This window comes from Cydia splendana, chromosome 13 (genome assembly GCF_910591565.1).
Source record: "Cydia splendana chromosome 13, ilCydSple1.2, whole genome shotgun sequence".
In the NCBI taxonomy this organism is placed as follows: domain Eukaryota; kingdom Metazoa; phylum Arthropoda; class Insecta; order Lepidoptera; family Tortricidae; genus Cydia; species Cydia splendana.
Genome location: NC_085972.1, coordinates 3,814,570 through 3,832,847, shown reverse-complemented (window position 1 = coordinate 3,832,847; position 18,278 = coordinate 3,814,570). Strand labels below are relative to the sequence as shown.

Below are 18,278 nucleotides of genomic sequence, written 5' to 3'. Positions count from 1 at the left end.
CTATTACAGAGTCTACAGAATCAGTGAGTATTTTTCACTGTCATCAACGCATAATTTCTGGAACTTGGTTATTGGTTACAGTCTATTACTTTTGGTGTTCACTAATGTCATATCATGCGTTTTCATATTACTAACTTACCGGGAGCCATACGGAATTGGCATTAGTGATTTACATGATTGGCGAAAAAAATTGATCCATCAGGTATTGTATAATTTTCAAAAGGTTAATGTTACATATGTCTAAATTTGTAAGCGAGCGGTTAGTTCGTAATAACAGAGTTTTATGACACTTATTATAAGTTTAGTGTTTTTTTGCAGATGAATAAGACGAATACAGAATACGCGAGATATATGAGCGCGATGCTTTTAGTGTTATCCTATGGTTTACGAGATCTATCCAGCGACACCAAGCCAAGCAACATCACAACCTACTATTGTGTGACTTTGTTTATGCTAATCACATTTTCGATCTATACGTTCATCGCTTATCCCAAGTCATTTGCCGAAGCGCAGTTAAAACTGCGAAGAAGCTTTGAATTTTTCCCGCGAGTCCAAAAAATTGTAGCGGAAACAAAAATAAAAAGCCACCATCCTGGAGCGTATGTTGACGTCAGCAACTTCTATAACCTAACGTGGAAAAAACGGGGTGGCATCACAACAACTCCAGAACTTATTCTTGAGTTTCCTAGACATTTACGACTTGAAATAAAGAAGGATCTGACATGGCCCATTTTCCATCACAGTCCCACGTTGAGACGGGTTTCTTTACCTTTCATTCACTGGCTCTGTGATCTGACACACCTTGAATTCAAATTACCTAAAGAAGTTTTTTTTGCGAGCCCCCACTCCCGCTCTCACTTGTTTTATCTCAAATCTGGAATAGTCCAATTGATGTCCGCAGAGGATGGCACCACTTCTTTATTATCTGTGTCAGGCGGAACGTTATTTGGAGACATCAATTTCTTTATACCTCCTCCGGCCACAAAAACTGTAATCGTCCGCTGCCTGACTCACTGCGAAATATATTTCTTTACTCGGAATGATATTTTAAAGGCTTTGACCAAATTCCCGGAAGATCGTAGAAAAATTATGGAGCGTATAAAGAGTAAAATACAGCATGCTAGGACTCTTCATACCTGCAAGCAGCATGTGAGGGGTTTGGACAGAGCAGAAGATGAAGGAGTCGCTTGGATCAAAAAACGCTGGTGGGAATTGCATGAAGCGATTACAAAATGGAAAAACGCAACCAAAAAGTCAGAGACAATATTCGTGATACCTCCCGAAGAGGCTGTTTATCACTGTTCAAAATATATTGGCCAACTAGTCTTATGTCCTGATGCACAATTGCAAACGCAGTCTATGTTTGCTAACTGCCAGTTTCCGTGGATACTCGTGCCCGATTCCAATTTCATAAGAATTTGGAATTTAATTGTTCGTGTCACTGTCGTTCTTGTTTTAATCCTGTATCCACCGCATTTGCCTTTATCTATTAAACCGGGGTATTTTCGTCATTTTCAAGGGTGGACGAATATTGTGTATATTGCTGATGTTTGTTTGTGTTTGTTAACGGCCATAGAGGAACAAGGCTACCTATTATCCAACTTTGCGTCAGTAATGTTCAAGCGCTGCAAAAGTTTGACATTCATTCTTAATGTTGTGGCAAGTCTTTGGTTGGAGGATATCGTAATTATTATAGGGAAACCTGAACTATACTCAATCTCTCAGTTCAATAGGTTGATTAAAGTTTATTTAGTATTTTTCATGGACGACACTATTAAGGATATGAACAGAGACCCAAGCTTAAGTGTTTATCCACCTATGTTCCTTTACTTATCCTATCTTTATATAAGTGGTTATTTTGTGCTCTCGCTTACAAAAATTCAGCCGAAGTTACGTATAACGTACTTTTTTTCAACATCACTTTGTGGAATAGAACCCGTATGTGACCCATCACCTTTTCAAATGTTTGCCGCTTGTTTGACGTGGACCTTTCGGGATTTGTATGTTAAGTCGTGGCCTTTTACACTTGAAGAACTAGGTGTCAGAGTACTTATCGATTACCTGAGCTTGATAATAGCAACATACTGCGCCGGTCGTTTGATCGCTGTAAATTATTTAAAGAACATAAACACTTCGAATTACTTGTTCTTCGCATTACACTTGAGGCAAAAATTTAAACGCCAGAATATTCATCCTGAGCTGTGGAATCGCCTGGAAAAGTACGTGGAATGTCACTGGAGGCACAACAGGAATTTAGAGATTAATGATACAAGCCTGCTTCGACATGAACCTTATGATATATATTGGAAGGCGCATGGTGAGATCGCTGCAAAAATCATCATGATGTGTAAGGCTTTTGTTGGGGCTAATCCATCTCTTATCAAGGAACTCGCACATATAGCCAGGTTTACAATTTTACCGAAAAACTCGACAATATTGTTAACTGGTGCGACAGTAAAGGACGTATGCTGGCTTGTTAATGTAAATATTTTTCTTTTTCTATTCTACCTATTTGATGAAATTTACTGTTTACTAAACAATTCGGAACTAAGACTAACATTATCCCTTCAAACCATCCAACTTTACGATGGAGGGTCTCCACCTATAAAGTATATTATCAAAAGTAACATGGGTTTGTGAAAAATATAACAGAAAATATAACTTAGTAATCAAGCCATGAATCAATATGAAATAAGAGAACTACATACGTTTGTATCGGTCGTGTACCTATATGATATTACAATTGGGCAATTTACTATCCATCGCAAAAATGGACGGTTTCATAAAATCTATCTCAGACGCAACAACCCTGCTTTCAAACAGTAGGTACCAGAATTATAGAAATAATTTTGAATGTCACGAAATATGGTCTCTTCACGAAAAATCGGTCTTGCTCTGGTTCGGAGCGGAGTGTGGAATATGCGAATCCATATCAGTGTGAACTACGTAACTTGTTAACACATTCACTGTCAAGAACCCGCTAGGTGTGTTCATTTTATATTTGGGACACTTGGCACTGAAAGTGTTTATCTCCTCACAGGGAGTCATAGTAAAAGAGTACCAAACGGAGACAGGAGTGGTAACAGAAACAATCTACGGGCCGGACGAGAGGCTGGTTTCTTGCTCGGCCGTGTTTTTTGGGAAACCGTCTATGGTCACATGCACATCTCTAACGGAATGTGAGGTATCTAATGCATATAGAGTTTCACTGTATCATATTTCTTTATCTTGTTTTAGTTAAAACGCATCATCCTCAGTGAAAACTATTATTTGGTCTTCTTAAATACCTTGGATAAAACTAGTTTTGACTACTTTTTATCATTGACTATTTTTTTTTCAATACGCATAACGAAGCTCGATCGTTTTGCTCGCTCGGCTTCTAACGCTGTGTGCACGCTTCTTATCTAATACTTTCGACTTTGCTTCGCTCGTTGTCGTGTAATTTTTTTTTATTAAGCATTAATGTTATGGTGTGTATAATCATGACCAATTATCTTTTTATTTATTCTCGTATAATAAACTGTCATCAGTTTTTCCCTGCACTCTTCACATAATCAAAGAAAATTTAGTTTAGATTTATTGTCAAAGTAAATTCTCTAGTCACAGTAAATTTACTGCCATGTTTCGACACAGAATTAAAACTTTTAGAACGCCATTTGACTTTGATCCTTGTTCTTTCACTGACATGTGTTAAATTTATTAAATATCAAAAGTTGTCGTCAGGCGAGGATAGGCCGAAGGTATGGCGCTATCGCTCGAAAAGAGGGCGCCAAACCTTTATTTTAAATTATCTTCGCATAATACTTATTAAATATTTTTCAGATGTTATGCATAAGTACAGTCGATTTTTTCCGCATCATAAACCAATACCCTATAGAAAGGTTACACATCCGGTCGTGCACAGAAACGTTCAAGGTTTTATTCAATGACCTATTGAAAGCACATGTGGCTATCAGGAAGGTTGTAAGTATTCATTCGTTATAAAATTACATCGTCCGTTTAAAATGAATACTAAGGCCTGCAAATTTCTTCATTCGCCGCTCCGATAATATTCATTCATTTATTTTCATTAATGTCAGCCTTTTATTGCCCACTGCTGGGCATACTTCGAGCACGCCACTTATCCCGGTCCTGAACCAGTCTCATTCAGGAGTGACCCGTAATCTTCCGAATAACCCGCAATCTTTGATAATAATTATTCAAACATGTTAAGACACGACTGCAATGATATCCAATGATATTATCCTCGACACGCAGCTCAACTTTCATGAGCATATGAAAGCGTTGGCTACAAATTGCTATCGGAGGTTAGGGTTTGTGGTTCGGAATGCGCGAGATTTCGATGACGTCAGGGCTATTAAATTAGGGTACACTGCGTTAGTCCGGAGTAAACTTGAAGCCGCATCGGTCGTGTGGAACCCGCATGAGGACAAGTACGTCTTGCTTCTAGAAAAAATCCAGAAAGCCTTTCTGCGGTTCCTTTATAAAAAGATGCACGGTTATTACCCATACTTGTACCCTTCAAAGTTCCTGCTAGGCGTTTTAGGGTTTAATTCCTTAGAGGTAAGGCGTAACTACGGGCTCTTGACCACAGTATGTAATGTCTTACGGGGAAACTCGGACTGCCCTGAACTGGTTGCACAGCTCGTACGCCTGTTCCTTCCGTCTATGGCTAAGAAGGCCCAATTTAATTTCCGACCACGAAGTCATCACCTGTTAGATGTGCCTAAAACACGCACTATGTCCCATGGCAAATCACCACTTGTCCGCGCTCTACAATATATTAATGCGCTCCTCGCATCAGCACCGGAATGTGATGTATTTGCAAGTAGTTGGATGGACCTGTGTAAAGAATGTATGAAGTTCTGTGAGGCGTTGGATAAGCGTGAATCATCTGTCTTGTATTAGTTTTTCTTTCTGACATTTTGTTCTGTTTGTCCTTTCTAGACTGTATCATGTAATTCATGTACCTTGTTTGTATAAATACTATTTATTATAAATTTCACAGTGTATTAGTCCGCTGTAATGCTGTGTAAATTTTATGAATCAATAAAATATGAAAATAAATTATTTTCAGGACAGTTGGTATGAAATCGGAAAACCTTCTAAAGAAAAGGAGAAATTGTTAAAAGAATCCAAAGAAATGCCCATGTCTAACTGGAGACATCCAGAATCTAAGTACGCTATTTAATTTTGCTATTTTTAGGGTTCCGTACCCAAAGGGTAAAACGGGACCCTATTACTAAGACTTCGCTGTCCGTCCGTCCGTCCGTCCGTCCGTCCGTCCGTCCGTCCGTCTGTCACCAGGCTGTATCTCACGAACCGTGATAGCTAGACAGTTGAAATTTTCACAGATGATGTATTTCTGTTGCCGCTATAACAACAAATACTAAAAACAGAATAAAATAAAGATTTAAATGGGGCTCCCATACAACAAACGTGATTTTTGACCAAAGTTAAGCAACGTCGGGAGTGGTCAGTATTTGGATGGGTGACCGTTTTTTTTTTGCTTTTTTTTTTTGTTTTTTTTTTTGCATTATGGTACGGAACCCTTCGTGCGCGAGTCCGACTCGCACTTGCCCGGTTTTTTTTTATAAGTCAGGCTTGTAGGTAGGTGTTTTTTCTATTTTGTCCTTTTAAGTATTCTTATCTGTTATCTGCATCATCATCGTATAATGTATCGCTTAACTCAAACTCGGGTGAATCCATTCGAGCCTCTCAGCAAATATCTAGGTACCCTATTACCTTTTCTTAATACCAAAGTCGCATAATCTGACAGATGGATTTACCCGAGTTTGTAGTTAAGCGACTCATATTTAAGAGTTAAACTCTTGTCTGAGGAGTGATTTCCATGTATGTTGGTCGTTGCCTTTTCCTTGCCAGATGATATGACACAATTGAGTTTTTCCTTTATTTGATCCATATAATATATACGGTCTCCTTGGTCTCCCCTTCTTTGCTTCAACTCACCCTTCCACGATGTTTTTGATAAATTCGACATGTCGTAACAGTGTCCAAGATTTCCTCTTCTATTATCTATGGCTCCTCAACAAACTTCCTACTAACTGCATGGTACAGGTATTAAAACGGGTTAGTTCTTATTCTTTGATGACCAATGGTACAAGGCCTACTTTGAAGTATAAAGCTGTTTAAATTTTTTACAACGACAAGAGGTTAAGGGCCACTCTATTCACTAACCCGGGGTTACCCGTTTAAACCTGGAGTTACCGTGGTTACTTGTACAATTTGACACTGGGTTAACGGTATAGCCGGTTGACCTCGGGTTAGTGAGATGGTGAAAGTGGCGCTAAGCCTATAATAGCCATCAGGCTCTGCGATTGCTGCGCCATCGCCATTTAGGTCCATTTGGGTCCTAGCTAAATTGGTTGTTCAATACTAACGCTATAGCATTTCCAATTTAGCAAGAACCCAAAATGGCATAACAATCCCGTGTGGTGACTGTACGAACGCGACCATTAAAATTGTATTTTCCTTCAGGTTCACAAAATACTGGATGGCAATGCGCGCTTTTCTAGTCGCTGCAAACATCATTGTTGCTGCTCTACAGGGTAATTATACATTTACTATCAAATTGAAAGAGTGAAACTCGCCATACGAGAATAAAGAGAAGATTCTCTTTCCGCATAGACTCTATGTAAAAATAACATATTAAATAATAATAAAATAACATACCTAAGTAATTATGTAAAGATCATCAGATCATCACCTTTACATACTACCTATATTTAACAACCACTGTTTATTTGAAAAAATAATACCCTAGCTTTGGCAAATGATCGATATCGATATTTAATCATGAGCACTATGCTACGTTTTTGGATGTTTGTAATTGTAGTTTGTAATTTATTTGCTAGAATCATGGTTAACACAGATGTTTCATCGAAATATTAGTCCAGCACAACTCTGCCGACTTACTTAACTTGTTATTTTCGGCATCGGCTTTTGTCAGGTACAGTCGAAAGTTTTAATTTAAGACCCACCCATTTTGTACCTTGTCAAGTTCTGATAGTGACAGTAGTTGTGATAGTGACATTGATTGTCACTATGCCAAGGTACGAAATGGGTCATAACACAAATTAATACTTTCGACCGTACCTACTAATGTTTTGTTTTATATTTATATAATTTTATAACAGGCGGGAGTTTAGCCGGGAAACGACAAGTATTGCTACCGATAAATACGTTGATCGACTGTTTTACTGCATTAGATATTGTAGTTAAAAGCTTGGTAAGTATTTATATTTTTGTCTCAGAATTGATACAAGGATAGGTTCACCTCTTTATTTTCTACTCAAGAAATCTAACAAGGATATTACAATGGTAAAATATATATATTATAAAATAAAATATATGTAATAATTTGTCCTCTGGCCGACGGGAGAGAATAACAACAAGATCACCGCCCATTTACATGGTCCAATGTGTTTTTATATAACTTTTTTTTTCAGGCGCCGTATTATGATGGGAGAGGTCTTCTAATCTACTCTAAATGGAAATGCTTCTGCCACTACTCCACACGTGGTCTATTTCTCGATATCATTGCCCTAGTCCCCTGGTATATGTTGCCAGTGGTGTTACCCGGACATATCGCACAGGATACGGCATTGCTTATCTATGCTGTGAGCAAATATGCGCGTTTTCATCTGTTTATGGGCTATTTTAATTATCTGGCTGATACTCCTTTCGCGAATGTGTCTGCACTGTTGGTATGTGCATATTCATTCAAATAGTTTTAATTATACTTACAAAGAAAATTTTAATTTGTTCTTGTAAATTTTTCGTCAAACTATTTTTCAATCATTTTTACTGTTGTTACGGTTTACAAATTTCTGATTAATTCTGTTAAATCATAATTTTGGGAAATAATACATGACATATCATTGCAACTGGCGATTTGTAAAAATGATCAGCCAATTGTCAAATTTACGAAAAATATTGGTCTAATCTAGTGAGATTAGATTGTGCTGCTGCGTTGTGTGCAGCTGCAGCTGTTGTTATAGTTAAATCTTTCTTAATACTCTACTCTGGACCTTACATACGTCAATAACAATTTTGAATGATTCACGGTTAGTTCACTAGACCTATGAACCGTGATTACCTTATGTATTGTTTTCGAGCTCCCGATATTTCGACGCAGTTACATGCATCATGTTCACGGGTAACGTTCCATTCGTCAGTTCTTTCTGATCGTATATTTTTAGACACTGCCAAGTGCGTTACTCAGTTTTCATACCAACAAATATTATAAAATATAATATTTATTGCAGTTAATAAAATGGCAATGTTTCCCTATATTACTGATGTTCACAATTAGCCATTACCTGATAATAGAATGCGTCAAGCATGAGTGGGATGATCATTTTTCTTTGATTAACATAACGAAACGGGCTGGCTGTTGGCTACCGAAATTTATAGAATTTGATCAGGATCCTTCACCGGAACAGGTGGACTTGGTAAGCGTCAAGCACAGTCATGGAATTTGATATCTTTGTTACTTCGTACCTTGTTATAGTCTGTTCGGGAAAAAAAAGAGTCGTGGAATGTATTGGGCCCCATACATTCCACGACTCTTCTCTTTCCGCACTATACAAATATGAAATCTGAAGGGATGGTATTTAATTGTTAGTTTGACAATGTTTTTGATAAAACTCTTTCTTGTTCTTAACCCCTTGTAATAAAACAATATTTGTTTAAATTTGACCTTTAATAGCTGTCAAAAGAGTTGAATATCACATCCGCCATATATGGCATTGTATGCGGTAAGGGGTTAACTTGAGCTTATCGTTCATAGACTTATAAATTTCCATTGAAGTTATAATTTTAAGCAGTAAAATCTTTGCTATATCGTATACGTTCCTGTGGAATAAAATCAAGTTAAACGCAATAATAAGGATATGTGTTACTTTCACGAGATACCTATAAGTCACATTTAAAGGTAAGTAATTGTCATGAGCTATATAGCCGCAGCCGCAGAACGGTCATGAGCTATATACGGCTCGATTCGGAAAATGAATTAGATTTCTACTAGACTTCAACAAGTTACGATACGGATAATTTAAAGATATTTGTAAGATGTAATAGATATGTCAAATTTGACCTTTCCGCGATTCTGGAGGTCCTCTTGAACGATTTCGACAAGTTATGACTTAGATATCCAAGTCAAATCTAGTCGATATCTAATGTAGATCTAGTTGATCTCTAAATCGTCTCAAGATCTTGTGATTATCTCGAAATCCGAATAGGCCTGATAGATGAATAAGCTAAGCTCCTCCCAAAATTTTGTTCTAGTTTCTATTTCCAGTACCTATGTCTAGCTTCTTTATGGTGTCCAACTACTGGATGATTTTGGGGTCGTGAACCCTAATGTCAGAAGTGTATTAAGACGGTCATACTGAACAAGGTTTCCCATGGTACCGATGTGAAAATCGTGGTAAAAATATACCTACTCCAGGTACTAACGTTTCATCTACTTCGGGCCGTCAAGGGGGTGTACATTCGATTTTTTTTCGCGATTTTGTGGTTAGTCCCATGAGGAAATTTGTTTATTATATCTTAACACATTTATGACATTCAGGATCATGACCCCAAAATGACCCATTATAGTTGCTTCTTACGTATGTTTTTAGCTGATTGGACAGAGTTACAGCGTGGCCCAGTGTGCGTTCCTGCGCATCTCTTACGGATTATTTAATGTCGAAAAGACCGATATGCTTTTAGGCGTCGTGTTGTATTCCCTCACTGTCGTTTATTGGTTAGTCAAAAAACATTTCTTTTATCATACATAACAATATATTATGTTATAATAGCATATTACTTGGAGTCGTTTTTTTATTCTGCTTGTTGTTGGCAATGTAAGAGTAAATGGAAAATTATTTTATTTGCTTGTGGAGCTACATTGAGATTGATACTTCTATTGACAAACAGAATGATTATGATAATGTTCAAAATTGCTCTTGAAAACTTAAGCTTAATCTTACAAATACGATTCGCGGCAACTATGCTTCGTGTACGGACTTGGACTCTTTCTACGCGTGTATTATGATACGCTTACGATTCTCTTACGTTACGACGCCGTGTGCTGAGGGCCTTAGTAAGCTCTTCGGTCGAAACGTGTAATAGAAAGAGACGACAAACTACAACATCTCGTTTAGATTACGGGTACAGATAAGGACGTCATTTGAAACTAACGGACGAATGACGGTAAACATGATGAAGCATGAGACACAGTTCTTGGTTTATGCATGAGGCGAGCGGGCGAATACCAAGTTTTACAATTGACGCCCGCCACCCACCCATCTCTCAGTCCCCTTGCTTGTCATGCTTTCATTATTTCAAGCTTTTGAGCTAATAACCAGTTGTATGAAATGAGCATTCTATGCTTTATTTCTTTATGGTTTAGATGCTCTCTTTTAGGCCTCACCTTTTGGTCGTAGAGTTTACTCCGCTTTGGACTTTATACCTTTGTGATCATAATATACCATTGCCTTATATCAATCATGAAAAATATTTTAGGTGTGTTTTGTGCTACTCCCTGGCAATATTGATGCTGAGCCGGCGGAGTAGCACCCTCTTCCAACACGCGTTCTGCTCTTTGCACAAGTTTCTCAACGCTGAGCGGCTGGACGAAAGTCTGATCAAGAGGTCTTTGGGCCATTTCAGCTATTGGTGGATAAGGTATCTTCCAGTTTTCTCTCAAATTGTTTAATACGTTTACTGCGGGACAAATCTTGGTGAACTTTAAACTGGTGCGGTTGAGATCGAATCGGCCCAAGCCTAAGCTCTTTTACAGTGCGGGTGAGGCCTTATCGACCTCAAATTTCAGTATTTACTACCATCCTTCATAATTTTGCCTAGAAGAGGATTAGGTGTTTTCTTTTTTTGTTGTCTCCATTTGTCAGTAAATGTTTAATATACAGTTAGCTTCGCCCTTGGTTCTGACCTCTGGTCAAAGAAAAAATACCTAAAGAATTTTTGAGGTCTTTTAGGCCCCAAAACGCACTAAATTTTATCTCAGACTAGTGAAGGTAATGGCAATTATCGCTAAATTATCGATGAAAAAATCATCATTTCACCGAGCATCTTTGGTACAATATCTCAAAAGCCGTTTTTAGTCAATCTAATGCCCCTGCATCCAAACTTTTATACATGAGGGCCATATTGCGCCTCAGAAACTTCGCGCAGGCCACCGTCCACCGTTTATTTGTATTAATTATTTAAACTACTTAGCAAACACTATCTATCGGTTACGATCGCTTTCGTATTTAGGTACCTACTTACCAATTTTATTATTTACGTGAAACACGCGTGGTCGGTATCGAGTTATCGACAACTAGGACCGCACTAACGTCAAGCGAACGACTCCCGCGTCGCCAGGCGTCCCGCTTAGTGCGGCCTTGGGGTTTTCTTGAGGCGTTATTAAACCCCAACCCGCACTGTGTGGATAAAATATATACCCAGTGCGTTTGGGGCTTATTTTGACCTCAAACATTTTTTTTGTACCAACGAGTCCGGGTTTGAATAACATAAAGAAATGTATATTTGTCTTTATCGTACGCCTTGTAAGTAAACGGCGACAGCTCCCGCACGAGAGAGATAACACGAACTTTTAGCCCCGCACCAGCGTGAAGTCGAGCTTCGGGCGGTTTTGCCTCAAGCCGCAATGAACGTGTTAAATAGTCCAATTCATAACACGAATTTAGTTCTTTTCCGGAGCTCTTGTATGTCTTAACGGCCCGTTTGTCAACTGAAATGCAACTAATTTCAATATCTTCACACGCTGTCATGTGATACTCCATATTTATATTGTTTATTACCTTTTACAGAACTAATGGCGTCAATATATACGATACCTTCATACATAAGCGTATCAGTTCCATGTTCAGACAGGATATCATTCACTTCTTTCACAAACAGTAAGTATAAAATCCTATCTGGTATAAGTAGCACTATTTCCACAATTCAGACCTGTTATACTACCCTTTTCAAAGGCACATTTTATGTTCTATGATGTCAGGGGGGAGTATGAAACACAGGGGCGAGAGGAACACTTGACGAAATTTTCATGTTAGATTAAAATCCGTGGACCCGCCCGCGTATGTCCTTAAACTACGCCTAATTAAAAGAGGTAAAGTACAGCAAAATGGCAAATATCTCGAATCAGGAGCAGTCCAACTGGGGAAGTACCTCCACCTTACAGAAGACCATGTCCACTAGAGTTGCAAGCACCTATAGGTCGGAGTTGGTTGACATTAGGCGGGCCGCACGCTTGTTTGCCACCGTCGTGGTATAAAAAATCATATCTCTACTCACGAGAGTACGAGCGTACGAACGCTAAACTTTTTTTACCCTTTTTTCAGTCAATTTACCCTGTTTGTATTTTCCCATCATTCCTTGTAAATTGCGTCCTATTCTCTGTTTTTCCATTATTTACGCTTTTATTTAACTTGCCCTGTTTGTATGTGTGTAAGCGCCACTTGTACCATTCATTAACCCAGGGTTAACCGGTTAAACCGTTAACCCAGTATCAAATTGTAACCGTAACCGTGGTAACTCCAGTTGTAACCGGTTAACCCCGGGTTGGTGAATGGTGCAAGTGGCCCTTAGTGAATGTGGATCAAATATTGAAGCTAAATGCTAAAAATGAGTTCCACTTCCCGATTTCCGATTGAGCCAAAATGTTGCATACATACATTACATATATGACAATGCAATATTATGATGAGATGGAGCTGATCTGATGTTGGGAAATCTGTGATAAAACAACGCAAACGAATTGTTTTTAGGGTTGTTAGAATTGTCTCTATAAGTATTAGTAAGAGAAGTACAATCAGCGATAAAATAAGTAGCAAAAATAAAATTGCCAAAAACTTATTTATATTTACAGAACCTTCGCTGGTGCCGACACGTTACTAAAAGGAGGCGAGCAAATGATGAAAAGGCTCTCCTGCGTTTATTTTCAACTGCACCTACTGCCCAATTGCCCAGTTATGCGGGAGATGGACCTGAACCCCTGGGTCTTCATTGTGCATAGAGGCGAAGTTGTCATAACTCACGAAGGAAAGACTTTAGCTACTCTTAAGAAGGTTATCTTATACATTTAAACGAGCAATTCTTGTATATTATATATTTATATTATATATATCGGGGATCTCGGAAACGGTTCTAATGATTTCGATGAATTTTGCTATATGGGGGTTTTTGGGGGCGAAACATCGATCTAGGTTCTCTAGGAAAACGCGCATTTTGAGTTTTATATGTTTTCCGAGCAAAGCTCGGTCTCCCAGATATTTTTTATCTTAAAATCAGTATATTCATATTTTATACTAGTAAAGTATCTGACAAAGTAGGTAAGCATGGGGTTACTTTTTTGGCATTATTCAGTGTCATTAGTAAAAAAAATATATAAGTATTATACTTTATAATATAAAGTGTACGGCCCAATTCGAACTTTAAGATACGTCAATTAATAGATCTAGAAATGATATGGATTAGAATAAATTGTGCCAGTGTCAAAAGTGACGTTTTTGTTTGAAGAAACGTCACATTTGACACTGATATATCGTTTCTAGATCTATTAATTGACGTATCTTAAAGTTCGAATCGGGCCGTAAGTAACGCATAGGTAATTCTAACCACGATTTATGAATCATCCTGTACGGTTACCATCAGTTTGTCACTGACATAAACGCCGTCGAGAACGTAATTTACTTTCTATACATCTCGCTCGCACTCGCATATTAGTGCAAACGGGATGTATAGAAAGTAAATTACGTTCTCGACGGCGTTTATGTCAGTGACAAACTGATGGTAACCGTACTGGTGTATTATCGTTTGTCAGGGCTCAATATTTGGGCAGCTAGAAGGCACGGAGCACCGGCCTGTGCGGGTGTCGGCACTTACCACCACGTACACCGATATTCTGAGGATACCTGTGGCTGCCTTCCAGGAAAATATTGACGATAAGGTATGATAGTATATAGACCGACCGCTTAAATGAGTCCTCGCCTGCGCGGTACGGGGGCGACGGGGTAGGACGACTAAGGGCGGCGGGGAAGGTGCGGGCGCCGTACGCCTGCTGCCCGCATCTTCCCCTCCACCCTTAGTCGTTCTACTCCTACCCCGTCGCCCCTGTACCGCGCAGGCGAGGACTTAATTAAGCGGTCGGTCAATAGCCGTATTTCTGTCGTAGTCTGTCTCAATAGAAAACGCTTAAAATTTGTTTGACCATCAATAAAAAACAGAATCATAATTTGATGTTAAAAAGCTACAAAGACACCAGTTTATTTACCTATGGCGTTATTGGTATGCGTTACTGGCCTGAATTAGCTATGAATCGGTTGTCATTTCGACTTATGTATTTGTAAGAAAGGGATAAACCATAATTTAACTAAATCAGGCCCGTAAAGTTTTATAAATAAGTGGGCTATAAAGTTCTTCGTTTTCAGCAGCTTTATTCTATAATTTTGTAGACTACGATGTAACGTTTTTTTGTATGCGTAAATTACGAAACTTAGGAATAGCAAGGTGTACGAAAGTCAAGTCTAAAAACCTTTTTAGGAAAGACATAGAGATCAAAATAATAATGTAAAGGTTCTAGAAAGTCAGCAGCTGATTGTAATGACGTAGGTAGATATAAAATTACTTAGACTTACCTGCAAATAGATTACACTTTGCTGTTGACTGCAACAAAAGATTGAAAGAGTCAAATTAAGCCTAAATAGCAAACCAGGCTAAAATTATTAAGAGATGGGAGGTGTTGGCTCCCAGTAAGGGAGCAGAGAGCAGGGAGTCCCTGTGCAGTAAAATTTACATTTTTTTGTCATTCAGACTCGTTTCACCATCCACCGGCACCCCACAGCAGCGATGGACTATATGCAAGTGAAGGATCCACCTAAAGAGAACCCATACTTCTCGATCAAGTACTTGCTCAGAGGCGGCAAGACCATTCAACTACCCGTTAGTGTTCTTTGATTGATAAATAGGTGCCATCTGTTGGGCATATCTAAGAATTATCGCAATCACAAAACATTTACAGAAAACTGAAACAAACTCGGCCGAGCCGTAACAGACTACCGCACCGCGACCGTGGTGCGGTCAAAATATCTCTTTCTAGCTCTAAGTTACACTTTCGATACAGCAACAGTTGGGGCTCATGCCAAGTATGCCAAGTATGCCCAGTACATATTAAAGACCTATCTTTTTCTTATGAAAAGTGTGACAAGGGGGGGTCTAAAAATTTAAATTTTGTGTGATGTTGGTAATTAATGGACGATCCCCAAGATCTAAATTCAAAGCATGAAGGTGTCCTAAGATATGGACAGTGAACGCACAATAATGCAACATCTGTACTTACTTATGACTTGGAAAGGATTAAGAAATCATGGTATAATAATATACTCCGCCTGGTACTCTCTTCCCGTCTTTTCTAGGTCACCTAACTGACACAAGCCTACGTCATCATGCCACAGCGCTGTATGATAATATGCGATAGCGCTATATATAGCAGCCATGTTGTTGTGACGTAGGCCCGTGTCACTCTGGGAAGAGATGACCATGTTTTATTAGACTATGGAAATGATCTTATTTCAGTGGATGAATCAGCCTGTGAAAGCGCACCTAACCCGCAAATACGCCTGGTGGCTGGCCCTGGTCTGGTTCGTAGGGCCCTACCTCTCTTCTGCCATCGTCTTGATCTTAAACACTTTGCCGTTGGAGACGATACATATACTGATTGTGGTGTTGATTCTTCTTGATATTTTACACCTTGCGCATTTTGTGTCGGAGTTTTATACGGTAAGATTACTTTATCAATTCGAACTTGTATCATGTGTAATAAAGGACCTTTTATATGGAAAGCGTCATGTGTTTTTTCTACAAATAAGAAAAATAGTGGGATTCGTTTGTGAGGTTTCGACATCGCAATCCTATTAGGAACAATAGGGGAATGTTTGATGCCAAAACATTTTTCGTTCAGTAAAAAAATGTACCGGTATTATATTATAACATTTATAACCATATTTTTTCTCTAGCTTTTTCTATTAGGAATGTAATAACAATAAGGCACTTAAACGGATTTTAGTCACATTCTTTATGGATCACAGCTACAGTAGTAGGTAATATTACCTACTTACTTATTAATTGAGATTCCATTTGATGCAGTATTTTGTACAAGACCAAAACCTCAGTAACTTGGACTCTCAACATGCTGACACAAAACAAGTTACTTGCAAAAAAAAAACTTTTGACGGAAATTGACAATAGCAACAAGATACAGAATGTAGTGCATATTTTTACCCTAGTATTTTCACGGAAACTTACGAACGTGTCATGCTACTTCAGTCAAGTCTCAGTACAAAAAGTACTGAGGTTGACTGAAGTAGCATGACAAATATGAACACTCAGATTCAGATTCAGATATTTATTGGTAAAAAAATACAGATTTTTACACATCACAATGCAGCATAATTTAAGATTTAACTTAAATTTACGATAGATAATATATCTAATACAATACAATTCCCGAGAAAATACGATGGTAACAAAGGATTGTGCACTACATCTTTATTAAGTACCTAAGCGATATCATTAGCTGTCCGGTCGGACAATCATTAACCTGACAACGCCATTTCACGTTGTCAATTCACAAACAAAGCTGGAATGGAAACTGATGACCATTTGCATCAACAAAATGCAAACGGCATCAATTAGAACCGTTGACATTTGATATTATCGATAGCATCTCTTTTGGTCGCCTGGGTTTCGCTCCGGTTCGATTCTAAAATCATGCCAACTTTGTAACTTGACTTTATTCTATCGGCTGTGGGGTACTTTTATTTTTATTTATTCGTATGGCAAAAATACAATCGTTGTTATGATATAAGTTTTTATTTTTTAATCCACAAAAAAAATTACAGTGTAATAATCGCACTTATCTGCCAAACTGCAGTAAGTAAGTAGCAGGTATAACTATTGTAGCAGTACGCCCACTTGCTGGATCCATTGGGTCACATTGTTGTCTAGAGTGAACAAGTCCACCGGGTTGCCGGGGTGGATTGGGTTGGGGTTGGGTTGGTTGCCTGGTGGTTGCCGGGTGAGTGGGCATTCCCGGATAATATGGTCCATACTCTGCACCGCAGCTCCACATTCACATGCTGGCGACTCTCTCCAGCCACATCTGTGCAGAAACTCTCGACTTCTGCCCCGTGGGGGTACTTGTGTAGGTACATAGAAAATATCCATAACTCAGACACAAATAATTTCCCTTACCAGGATTCGAAGCCGGGACCTCTCTGCTTCGTAGGCAGGGTGAATACCAACTAGGCTAGGAGGCGGTCGAAAAATTTCGAAATATACAAACATTATTATTATTAACTCACATTTACAAACGGGTCTATAGCCCCCTCCAGACTATCCGCGAAAATCGCTGTCTGCGAAAATCGACTCCACACTCGCGTTCGCGGCTTCGCCCGCGATTCACGCGCATAGTCTAGAGGGGGCTTATCGCGAATTTATTTTATGACCTTTATTTACCAACGTTTCGACACAGGTCTCACTGGTCATGGTCGCGGCTAATTTATATCCCAGCAAAAAGAAACTACCATGAAACCAGTGATGCAGTGAATTCTGTGTCGAAAGTTCGAAACGTCGGTAAATAAAGGTAATAAAATAAATTCGCGAGTCGCGATAGACCCGTTTGTAAATGTGATTTAATATGTGTTCAAAACGCGAAAGTTTTAAATGATATAATACATTATAATTATTATAAACTATGTAGTGATGGGTTCGACTATGTTTCAGATGGAACTAGTTATAATAAACGACGAGTGTGTATATCGACACGTGAAACTCAGAAGATTCAAGAAAGTGCAAACGTACATCGACATCATTTCTCTTGTTCTGCCGATGACGACTTTGTTTACCAACAACTGGGGCTATCAGCTGGCAAGACTTCTTCGTCTTCGATTCATTTACAATTTTTATAAACATTTCTGTCAGAATTTTAAGGTAAAGTGCCTCCTATTAATCTACCTCCCACATGCGTGAAAAATATTTTTTTCCTTAGCCCGTTATAGTGACGCACTACTGGGCAAAGGCCTCTCCCCTTGATTTCCGCAACTCCCGTTGCTGTGCCTTTTCCGACGAGTTACTGATGAAGGCGTCTAAGTCGTCCCGCCATCTCCGTCTGGGCCTGTCACGTCCGCGCTTCTTTTGCGGCATCGACTTGGTGGCTATACTAGCCCACCTATCCGGATGCGTGA

General features: G+C 38.9%; 1 protein-coding gene across 1 annotated transcript; it reads left to right on the top strand.

Annotated features, from left to right (window-relative positions):
- Nucleotides 1-311: 311 nt before the first annotated feature.
- LOC134796487 (uncharacterized) lies at nt 312-18,063 on the top strand. Its single transcript, XM_063768678.1, has 11 exons — nt 312-2,632; nt 2,985-3,230; nt 3,724-3,740; nt 7,470-7,727; nt 8,289-8,474; nt 9,648-9,772; nt 10,534-10,705; nt 13,859-13,984; nt 14,848-14,976; nt 15,586-15,813; nt 17,818-18,063. Exons 1-11 carry the CDS (start codon nt 319-321, stop codon nt 18,061-18,063), a joined length of 4,047 nt encoding a protein of 1,348 aa, XP_063624748.1. The 5' UTR covers nt 312-318.
- Nucleotides 18,064-18,278: the final 215 nt, after the last annotated feature.

Coding starts and splice junctions, on each gene's coding strand:
- LOC134796487 (XM_063768678.1), top strand. CDS start 319: ATGAATAAGACGAATACAGAATACGCGAGATATATGAGCGCGATGCTT. Junction 10,706..13,858: donor GGTGGATAAGGTATCTTCCA/GTTTTCTCTCAA, acceptor ATCGTTTGTCAG/GGCTCAATATTTGGGCAGCT. Junction 13,985..14,847: donor AGGAAAATATTGACGATAAG/GTATGATAGTAT, acceptor TTTGTCATTCAG/ACTCGTTTCACCATCCACCG.